Raw genomic sequence first — 21,355 nt, 5'->3', positions numbered from 1 at the left:
ATTTCTTACAAACTGCCTTGAAGGTCCGGGTTCATCTGTAAAAATTATATTTTTTAAACACTTTGGGCAAGAACATTTGGATGAGTTTAAAATGGAGAATAGCTCAATTTTGTATTCAAATTTTGTTCATAAAATAATATATTGATGAAAAACATACCTTCAGGATTTCAAGGTCCGGGTTCATCTGTAATAGGGAGAAAAGGTGTGACGTCACGTTTCCTGGCTACCGACTTCGCTGGGTCCAAACAAAGTTCAGTCGGCCATCTTGTCCTATTCTAACGCATTGATTTAACAACGCTTTTTCGTACATCCCGATAAATTTCGTTTTGACACAATTTAGAGTTGTTCATCTTGCTTTATTTTACTACATACTACTGTTGAATATTTTGCTGATAATATATCTTTCACTTTCAGTTTATAATCGCAATGTTCGAAAAATAGCATTTTAAATTTCGTGTTACCTCACGACATCAGAGGTAGGCCCCTAGCGGTGTGCGGTCGTTCTTAGCCGCCTATAGCGCCGACATTTTACCGATCAATATGACCCATATTTGGCCTAGCTTATGCATCAAAACTAGTAAAATTCAACATTTTACCTACCATATTAAAAACTCAAACTTTACTAAGCAATACATAATATAATAAATAGTAAACTGAAAGTTAGAAGTGTATATTGATTCACATTTCCACAAACAAACGCAGAAATACTGCTGGTATAAACTCGCTGCCAAATAAAGAGGCCTAAAAAGTGCTTGTAACACGAAATTTAAAATGCTATTTTTCGAACATTACGATTATAAACTGAAAGTGAACATACAATATATTATCTGAAAAATATTCAACAGTAGTACGTAGTAAAATAAAGCAAGATGAACAACTCTAAATTATGTCAAAACGAAATTTATCGGGATGTACGAAAAGCGGTGTTAAATCAATGCGTTAGAATAGGACAAGATGGCCGACCGAACTTTGTTTGGACCCAGCGCAATCGGTAACGTGACGTCACACCTTTTCTCCCTATAAAGTGTTTACAATTTACTATACTGAACAGTAAAGAGTCATTAGTATTTAATTTCTAAACTATCCTTCATCCATTTAGTCAGTGAATGCAAATTTGTTTTACAAGTTTACAAAATAGGTCTACAAAAATTGAGAATAGCTCAATTTTGTATGTAAATGTGTTCATAAAATAATATATTGATGGAAAACATACCTTCAGGATTTCTTACAAACTGCCTTGAAGGTCCGGGTTCATCTGTAAAAAAGTGTTCACAATTTACTATACTGAACAGGAGAGAGTCATTAGTATTTCTAAAAAGCCAGTGCATGCAAATTTGTTTTACAAGTTTACAAAATAGGTCTACGAAAATTGAGAATAGCTCAATTTTTGATGTAAATTTGTTCATAAAATAATATATTGATGGAAAACATACCTTCTGGATTTCTTACAAACTGCCTTGAAGGTCCGGGTTCATCTGTAAAAAAGTATTTACAATATACTATACTGAACAGTTGAGTCATTAGTATTTAATTTCTAAAAAGCCAGTGCATGCAAATTATTTTCACAAGTTTACAAAATAAGTCTACGAAAAGAAAGCTACAATCAACACATTCAGTTCTGATTTTTGTATAGTATACATGTTACCAGTACTGTTAATGTTAAAAATGTATTTCATATTACAATTGTTTTGTTCAATGTAGTTTGGTGGTTCTAAATGGGGATTGGGTAATTCTTGTTCTTGACATGGTCACTCAAACCACACTATACACTATAAGGATGTAATTTGGAATGCATGTCACAGCAAGCTGGGAATTCCTGATGTGATTTGGCAAGAGGGCCATAATGATCAGCAGAATACTTCTTTGCTTATTGTAATCACTGTGCCTTTCTCTGTAGGTGGCCTTATATCACACTAAACTGATTTGTGTGGTAAATTTAAAATTGCGACTCAATCAGAAATGAGCCCAACACTAGTACAGTTCTTCAGTGTGGTGTATACAAACTATAAGATGCAGGCTAGCAAACAATGAGTGAGACAACTGTTCTACATATACTAACAATGGAATATATTACAAAATTAAATATATATAGGGCTATGCCATTTAAGCCAAATTTTGCCTTTGAAGTCTGACCAGGGCTTAGTATCATAACTTGGTGGCATTGATAAAATAGATAATACCAAATTACCTTCTTGATATTCAACTGTCTGTCTTGATCTTCCAGGATTATCTGTAAAAAGTTTCATACTGTAAATGGTATTTCTAAACTTTCCTTCACAAAAGAATATAAAAAAAATTGATTTTCACCATTACTTGGTGCTATTCCATCTTTTCACTACTGCTAGCTTAAATATTTTACTTTTTACATGTTAAACAATCATCACTTAGTTTGTATCCTGATGGAAGCATTGGGTAATCATAGTGATTCCAATAAATCATCGGTAAAAATTAGCCTATTTCTTTCCTTTTTACTTGCTTGATTAAAATGTCTCCATTGTTTTTTATTGATATTATAATTTGTAACAATAATAAAATGTATACATTAAATAATGGATTATCTAATTCATCAAACGACATTCTAATCTATATAAAAGATCATTACATCCAACTATTTACACCAATATAAATAAACATCGTATACTCTATTTCTAACAAATTTTAATATTCTATCAAGTAAAGCCAAAGTTTAGTCATTGTCTCGGGACCATTCTACAGTCACCACCATATAGGCTTTCTTCATCAGCGCTTCTATGAATGGATGACTGTTTGGGAGCAGGACTGCTAGTAGACCAAACTCAGTACCGTATTGATTCAATCATTTGGGAAATTACCTCATGACGAAATAATAATGAAATCAATCAATAAATAATACTAAATAAACCGAATATCCTGAATTAAGCACAATATGAATAAAAATACCTTTTGAAGTTTTTGACCTTTTTGTAGATGGTCCAGCATCATCTGTAAAATTGTGCAAAAAAAAGTTTTAAAAATAGTTTATAGTAATGCTGAATTTAGCACAATAATAAATAATTAAAAAATACCTTTTGAATTTCTTGCCCTTTTTGTTGATGGCCTGGCATCACCTGTAAAAACAATGTTAATAAACAATAATTTTATAGTTTATTTTGATTAAACATACCTTCTGACATTGTTGATTATCCAGCATCTCCTGTCAAAAGCAAAACATACCAGTAAAACTCAAACACTCTGAAGGCATGTTATCATAAAACATACAATTTTGTAGGGATTGTTAATTAAAACAAACAAAAAGTAGTTTCTGTATCTGTATCAAAACAATTTGTTTTATTACTTTTGACCAGTAGGCTTCATTATATACTGATAAGAAATTGTACTGAACAAGAATATATAAAATACAGGGTGTTCTAAATGCCACTGCAAATATACACACTGTACTATAAACAGAGAAATGGTATTTCCAAACAAGAAAATGGTAACATGGATTATATAAACATACCTTCTGGACTTTTTGAACTGTCTTTTTGTCTAACTTCACCTGTAAAAATTAGTAATCACAAGGTAAATTTAGTAAATAGCCTAAATATAAAAAAGCAGTGAAATCTTTAATCAATTTATAATTGTTACAGTGATGTTCTACTATCGATTAGCTTTAATGCAAACTAGTCGAAAACACTGCTTTATATGCTTTTTTCTGCTGATTTATTTGATCTATTGAAAACTACCCTAAGTTAACACACTGTTTTATATGCTTTTCTGCTATTTTAAGTCTAACATACTGAATATAAAACTACTTCCTAAACAGAAAAAAACACTTCCTAAATAATAATCTCTTTTTCACTGGCTGAAAATAAAACTACTGTACTTCCTAAATCACATTACAAAGTATACTTTGAGTAATAAAAATAATGCAGGATAATCTGTAAAGAACTCATTTAAAGCAGATAAAGCATATAAAACAGTGCCTTAATTGTTTGTTTGCTTTTAGATTTAGTTGCTTTAATACTTTGATATGGCTGATTCTTAATTGTGTAATGCTTTAAACTGCTTTTTGCTTCATTTGCTTGCTTTAGACCAATATTGAGCCTTAGTGGAGGCATTATTGGTAACTTACAACAAATTTCCAACTTAGGAAGATCATTTTCTTTTTGTGATGGTAATACTGTTGCTCTTAGAACATCCTTTGATGGATCACATCTTGTAAACAAGAACATCTTCCATGGAATATCATTCCATAGATCTTCACAACTGAAAGTCTGAAAAATAAAATACGAATATTAAAACTTGCATATAAATATATTTCTATTCAGTATTTAGGTGATGTTATCGATGTTACAACAAATCTTAAAGAAATCTTCTTAGTTTATGCATGGCTATGTTATTATTATTATTTATTGTAAATTATATATACAAAACCTGTGTTTGAGATGAGTCAGGTATATGCCATCCATTGTTTTTGTTTTCTACTCGGACTACCAAATCTTCACGCAACACATTTATTTTTGTGGGCATTTCTAACCTTTCTTCACCAGAATCTCTTTCCTCATCATACACTGCCTGGAAATTATTCAAAACTTTAGCACACACCAACAAAAACATATTACGTTCATTTTGAGTTTTTTCTGAAATAATACATGCGTTTTTGCTATTGTAGTATTAAAAGATATATAATTACCTTCTGGCTTCCTGGAAGCCAAGTTCTTACTCGAAATTTATAGTAATCTTGAAGCATCCTTCCAAACACACCAAATGATACTTTTTTTTTACCACCATTGCCAAGACCTAACATTGCCATCAATGTGAAGTGAATCAAATTTACCACACATCGACCATTGTCTAAGTAAAAATGTATGTCCTTGTCATCACTTCCAAGCTTAACCCGTTTCCATTTATCTTGAAAGTTTTCTTTAACAAGTAAAGTAAATTCCCAGCATTCTTCATTTACAGCATTGTATGGAAATGACAGGATACAATGCTTTTTGAAGACTGTGCCTGGTGGTCCACATCTGACGGTAGGTGAAACTATTGTTTCAAATTCGTTTAATACAGGATCTTTTGTTTTGTCCCAAATATTTTCTAGAGAAATATCAACTTTCTTTCCCTCTTCAATTGCTCCTGGATTTATGACCAATTTTATATCTTCATCCTTAAGGTAAAGAGTACCACCTGTACAGTCCACAACTCTTGTAATTGTATCTGTTGGATTAAACAGAAACCTGTGTTTAAAATTTTCTGTCTGTCAAAAACAATACAATAATTGATCAAACTAAAACCTAATCAAACCGATTTGATTTAAAAATAGCTGTGGGTTTAAAATGTCTACTGTTTATTATAAAATATAAATCTTTGCAACAACATTGATGATAACCCCACTTAATTTTTGTCATACCGAGTGTCACGAAATAAGCCTTTTTTTAGTGGTGCTAAAGGGCTTCTTTCGGAATGTTGTAAGATAGAAAATTTACTGATTTTTAATGGCTTACTTATAGTCATTTCAGTTTATATACCCTTTTCAAATAAGAATGCCTATATAAATGAGTGTCATTTGGTGAATTTCATAGACAAAAATCATAGTATTCTTCCTTACAATCTCAAAGTTAAGACCAACCCACATTTATAACAAAGCTCCTGATATAAATAAAATAGTTTAAACATTTGGTAGAAATCTCTGCTAGCTCTCTGCCACCTTTAAATGTATCTTTTTTTACAATGATACCAGACATCTCAAAGCAAAATTAAAAATTTTTTTAAATTGTTTTAATTTATTTTAGAATATTTTTTTGATTTATATATGTATATTATCTTAAAAAAATCTTTCCTTTGTATCATCACACACATACAGTAAATACCTGCTTGGTTGATAATCTGAGGTGTATCATTCTGAAGAAGATCAGCAAGTTTCTTTAGTCCTTGTTTTGTTAAGGCACTACACAATTCATTAAGCTGATTTATTTCATTATCAAGGCTACTCCTCCAATATGTCAGCATGTTTTGTATAGCCTTGTCAGGCTGATCTTCATTGTTAAAGAAAAACCTAACGTCAGACCATCTCAGTTTCAAACGATTCACAAAGGGTTTCCAGTTACGATTAATTTGTTCAGACACTTCTTTAATAACGATGTCGTCCACATAACCTTTGTAAATAGCAAAACATATTATTAGTGATTGATAAATCTCTTTACTATAAATAAGTACTCATTTTCTAGTAAAATTATTAAATATTAAATATTACTTAAATTATAATATCAATTATAAATGACAAATGTGTGTTATTTTGACAAATACTACTTACCTTTAGGTTTCAATAGTTCTTTATGTTCAGACTGTGGCAAATCTATATTAAAAAAAGTTATTAACATACCATTTGACACATTATATTAAATAATACATACATGTTTGTTCAATATGATTTCACGAATGTAAAATCTTTCAAAAACAATTCACAGTAACAATGTTTGTGCACCTATCAGAGTCAATAAATTTTGTTCGGCACCTCATTACATATAGATGACTTGACTAAAAAACATAGGCCAACTATCAATCAAATATTTTTCACATCCACGCAGGATGTACAAAGTAATAACCCAAATTCATACATCAGAAATCAGTACGAAATACCTAATTTACAGAGACAGTTAAAACCTTGGTGTTAATTTGTTAATGTTGTCAAATTTATATTGTCCAAAAGCGCTAAAAATAAAAATAAAGATGGGAGAAGGACAGATTGAATTACAAAGAACAAAAAAGAGTGGATCTTTTACAGACTGAAGATCTATGTATAGTCAAGGTGGAAATACATGAGAGTGATTTGTCATGAAGTGAATGGTGGCAATCTTTTATCTCAAATAGGCAGAAATTGCAACATATTCTATACTTGGAATTTGACCAATGAACATAACTAAAAATTTGCTAATGACAATAGTGGAAGGAAGAAAGTAGAGTCGGTTGTACTCATTTAATGGTCATCCATATTCACGTTTCTGTCAAAATAATGGGGCCTTTTGGCCACAGAGCACAAAAAGAACTTCTTAGGATTCTCCACTGAATTCCACATCATCTTTCAAAACAAATCTGAGACCAATTTTTGTGTGTTTATTATGATTGGTAGTAACACAATGTGGAATATAAAAGCGACATAAAAACTGATTGAAAAACATGCTTTTATAAGATAAGAAGCATAAATCAAAAATTTTAAATAATTCCCAACAAAATATTTGCCAAAAAATTGATAAAATTCACACTATAGTATACAGTAACCCCACTCTGACAACGATTGAGGTAAAATGAAAGACATATTTACCTAGAGGCAGCAACTTTTCACCAAACAATCTACGGTAACGTTTCACTTCCATTGCATTGCTTCCACAAGGCAACACATCGTTATCAAACATGCGAATAACATGCAAATGAGCATCTTTAACATTTGTACTACATGCACAAGGGATGTACACCTTTACTTCAACTCCTCGTGCACCACTCTGACTGAACACTTTTAACTCTTTTCCAAGGAACTTTAGTACCTAAAGATATTAAATCAATCTATAGTTTATTCTATACAGTAGTTTATATATTTTTAAAAATTCTAATATTACTAATTTATGGAAAAACTTTATACAAGAACAAAAAAATTGTCTTGGATATGGTTTTTGCAAGCACTCTCATTTTTTCATTTCATTCCTAAATTGTCACTAAGCTGTTTCTTACTAAATATACTGTAGTGTCTATATAAATTTTCACTACTTTTTATCATACCTTCTGACAGACTCCAGGTTTTGGCTCATCTTCTGTAGAGATATCAGTTGGATTCTTTGTTTTAACTATTGTCGTCTGCAATATAAAAATAACATATAGTACGTATAGTTATAGCTATACCAAAATATGAAATTTAAAAAAAGATTTATCTTATAAATGTGTTTATTAAATTTACCTGAAACAAACGGCGATGTTTGACAGTAGTTACATCCAGAATGACTTGGTGTTGCACATCAATATCTAATTCTACATGCTCATAAGATAGTTTAGGTTTAAAATCTTCCTTTTGGAATTCATCAATGAATTTAGTTGCAGCACGTTGAAACAGATCGTCTGGAAGATAGCCATCAAAGTCATGAAAAATTGAAATTGCATGCTCTCCGTCATATTCAGGTGGTGGTAAGCGATGTGGTTTCAAACGTGAGAGAACATAGAATATTCTTCCATCATCCTATAAAATAAAAGGAACATTTACTATATGTTTAAGAATTATCTAACACTAACAGAATAAATTAAAACCAAGCTCAGCTTAAATAGATACTGGAACTGGAAGTTTTGAATTACCAAACCAAATGGTCATAAGTTAACAACTAAAGATTTGATGGTAGATAAGTTTAGAACAATTCAATCTATGTTCTGTACAATGCTTTTAGAGAATGTATTTAAACAAAAATAACTTATGCCAAGTTAAATTGTAGAATTGGTTCTTTTTTTTATTTTTAATCTGATTTCACTGCTCATACTTAATACCTTTGTACGCTTTTTTTCACACATTAAACCAAACTTTTCAATGAGAGAGACAAAGAAGTTAAATGTTTCATCATCTGCTGAAACACAGAAATCCTTCCAGAGATGCCTCAATAACTGTTCTTCTAAAATACCAGTTTCCAGTTTTCTCCAAGCATCTTTTAAACCTGGCTCCTATTATAATGATTAAAAATGTAAGTTGATTTGTCATGACAATTATAAAGATAAAAATGCCTCATATTTAATTAATAGCCATGGTGTAAACATTTATTTTTAAATAATAAAAAATAAATGTTTATTTATTTTATTTTCAAATCAAATTACACTGTATTATAAATTGAATTAAAAGCCAAATTGCAGTAAACAAATTATTTAAAAAAATGAAAATGAATGAAAGTATTCCCAACCATTGCAACCATGTTTATAAAAACAACAGTACAGTATGCATTATATAAAACAAATATTGACTAGAGTTAATTTGGATAAAGTATAACCCTGTTTTTAATTGGTGATTATAGGTTATTGGCTATACTTTGAACAATGTTTCTTAATCCCGTCCCTATTTGCCAAATATTTCCCTACTCTAAAAATAAAGTAACAGTTCAAATTTCATTAAAAATGCAAATATTAGTTTAGTTCTAAATTTCTTGTAACATAATAAATTTGCTAACCTGCAGCTCTGGATCAATAACAGTGATGATTCTTTTAAACATGTCAACTAAACGCATCAAATTTAAAACTACTATATCCTTTAGGGCCTTGTCATCTGGATAATAGAGAATCTCACCGATGTCATGTAAATATTCAAGTAAAACACTTCCATCCTGTTTTACATCCAAGCTGTTAACTAAATCAAAGATCTAACAAAAAAAAAAGATTGGATTAAACTTTATATACAGTATTACCTTTACTTCTATTTTTTTCCCTTAAAAAACTGATGAGATTATGTTTAACAAATGTCCTGAATCTAAAATCCTATGTCTATTCACTGAATATGCTGTGTGAACATTTGAAAACTGTTTTAGGCATGTTTTCTTGCAACTTTGTAACCTGAACTCAACTTACTTTATAGAATGTTACTTGATTTGGAAACATTATTTTACTGCATTTAAAAAAACAACAAAATGATTTAAAACATTTTTGTGTGCCTAACCTGCTGAGTTGGTAGATAGATGTGTTCACTTTTCAATTTTTGGATTTCCTGCAGGACTCGTAGCCATTTTAGTGGCAAAATGCGGATCATTTTTCTTGAAAAATCAAGTATTTTCGTTATGATGTCTGAAGCATTACTCATTGCAAATGGTAAACTGTTTTCAATGGTAAAGATAGTTGAACACACCATATTCCTATATGGTTTGCCTTCCAGGGCTTGCCATATTTTCTCCTTTAAGTGTGCAATCTGAAATGAAGGTTATTTGATAGAGGTTTAATAGTTTGATTGCTTTTTTAGTAGAACTTTTAAATCAGCGCCTAGAAGTGAATATTGCTATTCCAGTTGTACTGTATATCATTTAATATAACACACCATAAATATATGACAGTATATCTTATTTGATTATTATCTATTTGATTGGTTGATTGTGTACCACATGCACACAGGACAGATGCAAGTAATAGTACTTGAAAGATGGAAGTAGCATGTTTTGTGTTCATTAATTAAATAACAATTTACTTTCAGAGAGTAGAGAGAGAGAAAATATTCTCCACATTCAACTCATAAATTATTATATAATTAATTATTGTATAATAATTGTGATTTTCAGAGTATATATTCTTTATGTATCACATCTTATAATGTTTATATCAGTTGGACTAAGCTCTTACTTACATTTCCCTGAAAACCATTTAAATGTGTACCTATCAGTAATATAGGAGGAGAAGGCTGACCATCATTTGTCTTTGCGTCAGGTCTACTGTTTGTGTACACAGACCGAATCCAATAAAGAATGAACTCAAGATTTGTCATTCGATGATCATACAATTCACCCTAAATGCAACATTTTATATAAAACCTCTTTAAAATATTTTTATCTTTCAATTCTTTTAAAGAGAAATGACTTGCTTTGCTTACGGTTTTCTAAATATGTAATTAATAAACTACATTTCTAAAGAAAGTTAACTGTGAGTACATAAAAATATATATTTAAATTCTCTTACAGTTGTTGGATTTAAAACCTTTGCTGGGGCATCAAGATCATCACACAGGTTGAATACTACACAGACAACAGCAAAAGATACCATGAAGATCTGTGAGACATTGACAATTGAAATAATGAAATTAATAACACACATGACACATATATAACGTTATATATAACGAGTTCTGCCCATTGAATATCAATTCCTTACAATGTTTGACATTTTGTAAAAACAATGCATATATTACTTTAAAAACATTAAAACCAGGTCATCAACTTGTCTTAAATTATATGTTTTATGGTAAATTATGATAAAAAGAGAGAAACAATGCGCTACCTAGCTAGTAGCACCGCCTGTTAAATGTCCTCTCGTGGACGGTCTTTAGGCCTAGCCTGGCTAGGTTTAGTTTTATAGGCCTAGCTGGTAAACAGCAGTAACGTACGAACATCGGACGCTAGTTTTAGGCCTAGCCTGGCATGTCCAGTTTCTGCGTTAACTGCCATTCTGTTTTTTTGCAACAATAATACAAATTGGAGGAAACCCAGTATTTTCGCTGAAAAGTTATAAAATTTTCTATTTGTTTTGGTCTTCAATCAATTGAAAGTGGGTGATTCACACAGAAGAAAAACGAAAATATCAATCTGTACGCAATGCATGTTAGGATGGAACCCAATTTTATGACACCAGCAAATTTGTGTTTCTCATAAATTTATTATCTTGTTCTTAAAACTAATTCAGTGTTTGTATATTCACTATTGTACTGGAAACCTCTACCTCACACTCCACGGTAAATTTATAAGCAAACAATAATTTACCCGCTGCATCACATGATAGATTGGTTGGCCACCAAAGTCCCAGATGTTCATAACAAATTCTTTGCTTGTCTCCTTTGAGTCACCTTCCTTTTGAAACACAATCCCTCCTCTTTTTTTAAGTTCTTCCACCAAAGTTTTTTTGATGTGTTCAGGAATTTCTTTCATTTTCTCTGATGAAATTAATACATGTTAGTTGTTAATTCTAATTGAAGCTTCTCATTGCAGCCACAAGAAACTCATACTGATGCAATGCAATGGAGTATTTTAAGTACTATTAAAAGGACGTTCTGGCCTATGGGGTTGGGGGGTGGGTGTTATAGGGTGGTGCCATTCATTTGAGGGTGGTGCTTATTTGAGGGAGAGTTTAAATTGTTCGTTGTAATTATGGTAACATTGTGGAGCACTGTGGCGCAGTGGTTAGAGCATTGGACTTGGACTTCAAGAGGTTGCCGGTTCATGCCCCGGCCAGGTCACTGCAGTGTTGAGTCTTTGAGCAAGATTCTTTATCCACATTGTTCCTCCCCACCCAGGTGATAGAAATGGGTACCGGTATGTAAAAAGTACTGGAAAGGTAAATCAGACTCGTTTGTGCGGGAGGAGTGGCGTACCCCCCACAAACATACACACTTAGTGGAGTCTGGCCCAAACGCTAAAGAAATGGAAATGGGCACCACGGCCGTTAGCATTAGCTTAGGTTTCGACCTTTTACCTATGGTAACATTTTATAATAAAATAAATTCCCCTAGATATGAACAAATACAACACCGTAATATAATAATCAAGAAGTGATAAAATACAGTAAACAATTGTATCAAAATGCTTGGTAAATTGTAGATATAGCAGTCAATGAATTCTACTACAAATAGAATTGTGTTATAATACAATATTATTTGTATAAATAAAATATATGTGGCGGAGAAGGGAAGGTGCTTATTCAAATAAATGTAGTAGGCTTAATTGGTATAATCAATACATTATTTATGTTTAAATATCTTGTAAAACTTTTTGGTATCCGTTTCGGCTTTAAGGAAGGCTTTAAGAAACAGCTTAAAACATGGGCTAAAGCATCCACTGCGGTATACAGATAGCACACAACCTGTTAAAAACCTGCCAGCTAACTCAACAAATCGGCTATCATTCGGCTATCAGGGCTTTACCTGATTTCAAATAAATCTATTGCTAATGCTACCAAATCTACGTTTTTCAAAACATCTGAGACAGAATTAAGCATAATATATATAGTCTACATGAATTGTAGAATGCTAAATGCTTACCTTGTTTTGTACGTTTTGACGTATCTTTATGTTTTCCCTTTTTTTTCCGCTTGGATTCCTGATTTGACTTTTCTGCTACGTCCTGCGGTTCACTCTCTAACACTGGGTTTCTAGATGTTTCTCCTACGTCAGAATTGTCAGAATCAGAAGCTGCTTCTTTTGATGCTTCTCTCAGTCTCTCACTCTCTAAAACTTTCACCATTTTGTCAATGAGCGCATTCTCATAAAGGTCAGAAGCTTCAACTATTAAAGAAAAAAATAGTGTCTTAATGTTCTATTACAGAAGTATGTTTTGTTACATAAGAAAGAAAAGCATTCTTTATCCATTACTCACTGATGAACTTCATAGTAAAGTGTGCCGATGATGTAATATACAGTATACAGTATTCAGAAATTGTCTGTTTAGGTGTATTATAACATTTGAGAAATTATTATTATTATATATATAATAATATTATGAAGTCCAGAGAGAAAAATATAATTCCCAAGGAGGATCTCAAATTGTATAATTACAACCGATAAAAAAGGCAATATCTCTTATAAAAGCCGAAATGTTTTGTAGCCTCTAGGACTTTGAAAGACCTTCTCCATAGTAGTGTTAATTCAGTACATTTTAACATCATCAGGTCTTGAAAGTAAGTAACATTTCCATGCATTCATATTTCATTATTATAATGAATTCAATCCAAGTCGGACATAAACCATCTCGGCCAGTCAAGTCGGCCCCATGTCAAGGTAATATGTTGCCGGAGAGACGGTTTATAATACGTTGGTTCAGCAATATTCTTTCGAAAACTTTACATTATTTTTAGTTTGGCTTAATCTCACAAGGAAGTAACCGTACCAAGTCATTTGACCATCCAAATTTTTGCTTGTTTTGCGCCTACGTTGTTGTGTTGTGTCCAAGCTTTTAAAGGTGGTAAATTATACCAAAAAAAATTAAAAATTGCCCCAAGGCAAGTCGGCCTGAAGTCAAGTTGGCCTTAAGTAAACTCAACTTCACGTCAACTTGGCCAAAAACTACAGTAATCGGCATCGGTCGGATCGGTAATAACTCGGCTCTAACAAAGTATGGAACACAAAAAGTGCAAAGAAAGCGAATTGATAAAATAGTAATATAATATTAAATATTTTCTCCACCTTTTTTACACAGGAATAACTGAAGACTTTTTAATGAATAATATTTAAATGAATGACAATATGCCATACTTTTAACAACAAAAATAATAAGAATAATTTCACCAACTTTTCGCTTTATTAAAGATATTGTCTCTCAAAAACATGAAAAATGAAGATTAATTAAATCAGACTTTGAATAGGTTATTTTGTTGTTTTAATAAAGTTAATCACTTCCATAGAAAAAACAACTACAAAAAGCCAATTTGACTATTTTTTTTACTTTAAATTACATTTTTTTCAGATAAATAAATACGACCACCCCCTTGTGTTTTATTTTAATGCCATTTTTATATTAACTATATATTAGCACTTTTTGCGTTCCATACTTTATTAGAGGCCGAGTTGACTGATTAGTTTTTGGTCGAGTCTTGACTTGAGGCCGAGCTGACTTGAGGCCGACTTGACTTGGGGATGACTTGACTTGGGGTCGATTTGACGTGGGGCTGACTTGACTTTGGCCGAGACGGTTTAGGGCTTGCACTATTATAATACAGTATGTTGGTTCAGCAATATTCTTTAGAGAATTTTAAAGCAATTTTACATTAATTTTTAGTTTAATTCCCACTAGGAAGTAGTAATCGTACCAAGTCATTTCACCATCCAAACTTTTGCTTGTTTTGCACGGTCGAGACGGTTTAGGGCTTGACCGGCACTATTATAATATGTTGGTTCAGCAATATTCTTTCGAGAATTTCTAAGCAAATTTACATTAATTTTTAGTTTGGCTTAATTCCCACTAGGAAGTAACCGTACCAAGTCATTTGACCATCCAAAATTTTGCTTGTTTTGTTGTTGTGTTGTGTCCAAGCTTTTAAAGGTGGTAAATTATACCAAAAAAATATTAAAATTACATACTAAAAAAATATCCACTTATGAGAAGTACCAATTGTACTGACAAGATAGGAAGAACATACAGGCATTTGAAAGGAGCACACTTACAACATTTTTCTTCCAATATTGTTTCATCAGCAGCACTTGGAGTGTAAACAAGCTTTGTTGTTGCTATGGCATCAGTTATTTCTTGCTTTGCATTAAAACTATCCAAAACAAAAATGTTTATATGAAAGTATTATAATTTAAACTACAATGCTTTCATTTTTTTTAATTAACAGTACAGTAGGAGAGAAACGATAAAAATTATACAATAATTACAGCAACATATGAACTGTTTATCACCTTGGATTTGTGCTACAAATTAACAGACCTCCAATTTCATCTTTCTATCACTTAATTATCAGTGTCCTATAATACTTTAAAAGCTTAAGCTTATGTCTTTGTAAATAAATATAATTTGAGAGATGCTTACTTTTTCCGTAACAGAGAATTGATAGTAGAAGTTTTTCCAACTCTTTCAAGGCCTACAAAAATAGTTCTTCCTTGCTTAACTTCAGTTTCCCCTTCCGTCAGAGCTTCATGAAATGCTTTTAATGCTTCTGGTCCTCGTGAAAGTATTTCTGCTGGAGTAGATTCTTTGAAACATAAATAGAAACAATTAACACACATTTAGCAATACAGTAGAATTACATCTTTACTGTCATTCTTTCATTGATGTCGACTGCTGCACTCTTTATTACATGATATAATTCAACCATCAAACTTATACCCCTTTTACACCACCAGTAAAAATGCGGAGTTGATCCGGAATTGTATAACCCGAGTCGTACCCGAGTCGTACCCGGGACGCAAAAATGCGGGAATGTAGGCCGGTGTAAACGACGTAAAACGTTACCCGGGTCGCTGAACCACCCGGGTAAGTGATGCGGAATGTATTCAGCGTCAAGTCAACCCGGGACGCACCCGGGATGAACCCGTGTTTGCGGTGTAAAACGCTCAACATATCTTTACCCGTTTGTTTACTATCCTCGCTCACTATAGTATTTAATTTACATAGAATTAAGATACTTATGGCTATTCATTTTTATTTCAAGATATTATTCTTCACGAGTAGACTCAATTTTTGTGTGTATTGCCATAAAACAAAATTGTAGGAGGTATAATGAGCAGACCGTTACTAGGGTCTCTCTTCGTGCGCGAGAGGGCGATATTTCGAATGATCTAGAACATTTACACGGGTTGGTATTTTGCAGTGTAAATACACGAAACCCGTGTCATTCCCGTGTTATGAATCAGGTGTGAAAAGGAAATTTATCCGGACACGACACAGGTTTGTTATAAGCTCGGAGGTGTAAAAGGGGTATTATTGACACATTGCCAACAAATTTAAAATCAGAATGTCATAATATAAATATAAAAAGAGAAGTTTACAGACTTTTAAATTTTTTAACCAATTAAAATAAATATTTCTAGTATTATTTAACAAACCTTAAAAACAATACCTTTTTAAAAATCATAATTGAATAGATATATTTTTGATAATGGAGAATTTGTAAATAAATATCAGAATAATGAGCAAGCTGCGGTAACAGTAATGTTTTCCATTCGGTAGGGCGCAGCATACGTCAGGATGTATGCAACTTTTTGTGAAGGTCTCACTAATCTAAGCCTGGACAACTGGTCGTGTTTTCATGATAACAAATTTTATCAACTAAATGCAGACATCATGTTAAATGCTATTCGGATATTATTATAATTGTTAGTTTTATGCAATTTATTTAGTAAAAAACTACTGAATAGACAGTTCATGTCAACTACCGGGTGCTTTGTTGACGAGTTTTCAAGAAGGATAGTTTAATAATATTTCAATGTTTAACTTGTTTCTGGTAGAAAAAATAAATATTAAATAATTTTAACATTGTCGCCTATTATTAACATGTATTTTATAGTAATTTATATCATAAAAACACTACTTTGATTTACCAGGCATAGATTAGTATGCGGCAATGGCAATGCTGGGTAACACATGGTTGATTTTTTTTGTTGCTGTTAAACCTTTCTTTGTGAACTAATTTAGCATGGTGGTAAAATAATTTGTTTCTAGAAGTTAAAGTTTGTTATTAAATATTTTCTATGAAATGTTATATAACTGCAAAATATATTATTATAATTCTATTTAATGTGACATGTACTGTATAATATCTACTGTATGTAAATTTAGTCTCAAGTATACATCCGCTCGGGGTGAGGGCACCTGTTAAAAGTGCTACAAATGCAATGCAAACATCACGGATTGCTCATTCTTCTGATTTTATTCTTTTTTCAGACTTATTTTAATGGTGATTGCTCATTTGCATATTTCTTAATCTATACATACAGTTAATTTTCTAATTTTTCCGTATTATAAAACAGCTAATTTGATCAAATCTACACTAATTATGTGCTATAAACTACTCTACCAATTTTCATTACATCTGTACCATTGTGATACGAATAATAATATTAGTTCTTTTATATTAAGAAGTAAATATCATGAGGATTCATACTTAGGTTAGGATGTTGCTCATCAGTAACGTAATTCAAGTGAAGTCCATGCTTCTGGTGGTAGTAGAGAACAAGTTTCTCTAATTTAGAATATACATCACTCGATTCACTCGAAGATGGTTGACCTTGACCAAAATCAATCCATTTCCTTCTTTTAAGTTTTACGGATATTTGGACATCTTTAATACAAATAAAATGGTTGTTGAGATAAACAATATTGTTTGCACTCTTTACAATAGACTATTTGCTAGAGCAAATTTAGTACAGTAACAATTATACACACATTTGTTACATCTTGTATAGAGTGATATCCATTTAAGTGTAGCATTAAAGCAAACATTTTAAATTATTATAACATATATTTAATTGTTATAATAATGTTACTTAATACTTCAGGTTACTAAAACTAACAATGGGGGAAAAAATATAGCTTCATATTTTGTTTGTTTTGTTTATATATTTAGGCAAATTGCCAAGGATAACCATAAGCGAATTCATTCACTATCCTTCTTAAAAAGGTGGCAATCCTGTTCACAAGACAAACATATACACAAGATGCTCTACATCAACAAAGTCTTATTACACATCTTTAGGAGTGAAGTTGTAATTTGTCATTAGAAAAAATCCTGACATGACAGGACTTGAACCTACATTCATTCAGGCTTATCGCCTGACTTTATTTACTTTAGGCCTCTGGCCCCTAGTAATTAACAAAATAATAATTACATTGAAAAATAAAGCAATTTGGTCACAAGATAAATGAATTAATTAATTTCGTTCTCTAAGCAAACCATATATCTTAACTTATAAGCATGATAAATATATTTAGATAGATTAGCAATAATTACTGGATCCTGTGATGACATTAAACGGCAGAATTTAAAAGTATTTGGATTTTCAAAAAATAAAGAAGGTATAAATTTTTTTCTGATTTCCTTGTAACGAGAGCAAACCGTAACAAAATGATATTCATCTTCAACTTCATTTATATTACATATTTTACATAACCTATTGCTGCGCTCTATTCTTTTCCATCTTCCCTTTTCTACCTCTAGTTGAAGTGTGCCCAGTCTTAGTTGACTTAAAGCTCGCTTATATCTAGTATCAAGGGTCTGTAGTAAGTATCCATCTACTCCGAAATTGTTTTTGAACATTTTATAATATCTTAATTTTGAAGAATTATTTATGCTTTCATGAAAGGATTGGCGTTCCATATCGGTTAGCCTTTCTTTTATTTTATTAATTATATAAAATTTATCAAGGACATTATTTTGTGAAAACCATATGTTTCCATGACCAATAGAGCATAACATATGCTTTACATCGCTTACCCAACAATTACTATTATTTTGCGCTTTATGAAGTTGAGATTTATAACATTTCTTCGCATATTTGTCCTCGTTCATATTTACTAGTCTTACCCAATAACGAATAACATTGAGTACACTTTCGATTGATAAAGAGAATCGTCCACATTCTCCTCTAATTGAAACATTTGTGGCTGATTTCCCGACCCCTAAAACATATCTACAGAAATTATTTTGAATATCATCAATTTTTTTGTTGTTTAGTTTTCCCCATATTTCACTACCATACAGTATAATTGGGTTTATTTTAACATCAAATAAGTAGTTCCAAATATTCACTGGTAGATGTCCATATTTCTGATATACTATATTTTTGAGTGAGAAAAGTGCTTTATTAGCCTGTGTATTATTTTGTTCTCTGGCCTTTTCCCAATTTCCTGAACAATCGAAAGTGACTCCAAGATATTTAAGAGATTTTACTATTTCAATTTCTTTACTTTTGTCAATGTTAACTACCAATCCCCACCTATTACAATAATATGCTAATTTATTTAAAAGATCTTGTAATGAGTACACTGTATCACTGATTAAAACTAGATCATCTGCATACAGTAGGTGATTAATATTTATGTTATCAATTTTTATTTTGTTTCGATTTTCAGCAGTATGTAATAACTCAGTTATATCATTAATAAAAATATTAAATAATAATGAAGATAAAGGTGACCCTTGTTGTATTCCTACTTCACATTTAAAGGATTCTCCAATTTTGTTGCCAACCTTTACATGCCCTTTTAGTTTACTATACATTGTTTTTATAACTTTGATTATTTTACCTTTTATACCAGATTTTCTTAGTTTACTTATAAGGAAATCGTGTCTAATAGAATCGAAAGCGCGTTTTAAATCTATAAACGCCATGTACACAGTTCCTCGTTTTTTTGAGAGATATTTGTTAACAATTGTGTCTAAAATAAATATGTTATCAATAGTACGACAATCTTTTCTAAACCCTCCCTGTTCTTGATGTAATATTTCATTTTCTTCTGTCCATTTGCTTAATCTATTGCTTATAATGTATAAAAACACCTTGCCTAAAGTGGATATTAAGGATACGCCTCTATAATTTGCTGGTTGATCTCTTTTACCCTTTTTAAATATAGGAATAATAATGCTTGTTGCCCATTGTTGGGGAAAATGTCCAGAGGTAAAAATACTATTAAAAATTTTCGTAATTGCGCTAATAGCAGCATTTGGCATACAAGTAAAAAATTCAATTGGGAATCCATCTATACCTGGAGCTTTACCCCTTTTCTGTGCTTTAATTGCATAAATTACCTCTTCCCGGCTGATTTCTTCATTGTAACAATCGTTATGTTCGCAATTGTTATCGTTATCGTCTTCTATATTGATTTCTTGTATATTATTTGTTTGATTTTGGAACATTGTTTTGAAGTAATCATGCCATTTTTTAAGTGTAATGTTTGTCACGTTTTGTTGTCGTTTGGTTTTTAGGTTTTTCCAAAATTTTGTACTGTTATGTTCCTTTATTAACCGGATTAATTTTTTTTGTGATGAATTTTTATGTTTATTTTTTTTAAATTTTATTAATTTTTTATAACTCCTTTTCTTTAACAGATATTCATTTAATAGGGTGTTAGTTTTGTATTTTCTATATTTGTTAAGAATGCTACGAATAATAATTTTCTTTTTTATGCATTGACGATCAAACCATGTATTCTTGGGCAATTTTGTGTATTTTTTTTGTATTTGTGTTTGTTTTTTTGAATTTATGTAAACATATTCTAAAGTTCTATAAAGGTTAATTAGGGCTTCATCAATATTCTTTTTTTCAATATTTTCATTAATATCATCAAGAAATTTGAAAATTTGTTCATCATTCCATTTGTCCTTGGCTTTATTCACCTTTGTTTCGGACCATTGAAATGTTTCATGTGTTTTCCAGATTCCTTTTTTTAAATCGTTCGTAATTTCTTTTTTGTTTTGTTCAGTCTCTAATAAAATTTCAAAATGTAAAGGCATATGGTCGGATTCTATCCTAATATCCACTTTTGGTCTTATTATTTTATCAAAATTAACTGGAAAAGTAATAATGTAATCAACAACACTTTTGCCAAAATTTCCTAAAAAAGTAAAGCACCTACTAAATTCCCTATTTATCCTACCATTTACTATTCTCATCCCCGTTTCTTTACAATGACTTAATAAATTAGTTCCATATTCATTGAATATTTGATCTTCATTACTTCTAACACCTATATTACTATCTATTTCATTATCTTCTTTATATATATCATTATCCCAATTGAGTGGACATTCATCTTCTGTAATAAAATCATTCATTGTACCTGTTCTTCCATTAAAATCTCCCATCACATATATATTATTTCCAAACTTTTTTTTGTAATTTGTTAGGTCATTAGAAATAGTTCCAAAAAAATCTTGATAATTTATAGCATGTGTTGAATTAACTGGTGGTCTATAAACCACTGCTAAGGCGATATTTTCAGAATTATGCTTGATAGATAACCAACATATATAATGTGATGTACTGGGAAGTTCTTTAATGTCTAAATTTGTTTTATAATAAATAATAATACCGCCACTCTTTCTACCCCCTGCTTTATGTCTTATGGGCAACTTACTAATACAGTCATATCCTTCTATAATAACAATTTTCTACAGGCCCCGTCCATGTTTCTACTAAACATACAATATCATATTTTTTAATATAGTTCACAAAATCAGAGTCGTTTATTTTATT

At 31.2% G+C, this 21,355-nt stretch overlaps 1 protein-coding gene across 1 annotated transcript in view; it reads right to left on the bottom strand.

The window, feature by feature from the left end:
• The window catches only part of LOC144847623 (uncharacterized), a 61,884-nt gene that overhangs the window by 36,909 nt on the left and 3,620 nt on the right, over positions 1-21,355 (bottom strand). The window contains exons 2-9 of the mRNA XM_078704077.1: positions 17,266-17,442; positions 15,192-15,354; positions 14,825-14,922; positions 12,707-12,949; positions 11,433-11,602; positions 10,636-10,725; positions 10,307-10,465; positions 9,632-9,877 (exon numbers count right to left, since the gene is read on the bottom strand). Coding sequence (XP_078560203.1) covers positions 9,632-9,877; positions 10,307-10,465; positions 10,636-10,725; positions 11,433-11,602; positions 12,707-12,949; positions 14,825-14,922; positions 15,192-15,354; positions 17,266-17,442 — 1,346 coding nt within the window. The remainder of the gene's footprint in view (positions 1-9,631; positions 9,878-10,306; positions 10,466-10,635; positions 10,726-11,432; positions 11,603-12,706; positions 12,950-14,824; positions 14,923-15,191; positions 15,355-17,265; positions 17,443-21,355) is intronic.

This window comes from Antedon bifida, chromosome 7 (assembly GCF_963402885.1).
Source record: "Antedon bifida chromosome 7, ecAntBifi1.1, whole genome shotgun sequence".
In the NCBI taxonomy this organism is placed as follows: domain Eukaryota; kingdom Metazoa; phylum Echinodermata; class Crinoidea; order Comatulida; family Antedonidae; genus Antedon; species Antedon bifida.
The sequence above is the reverse complement of the archived record's forward strand: the minus strand, read 5'-3'. Positions and strand labels throughout refer to the sequence as shown.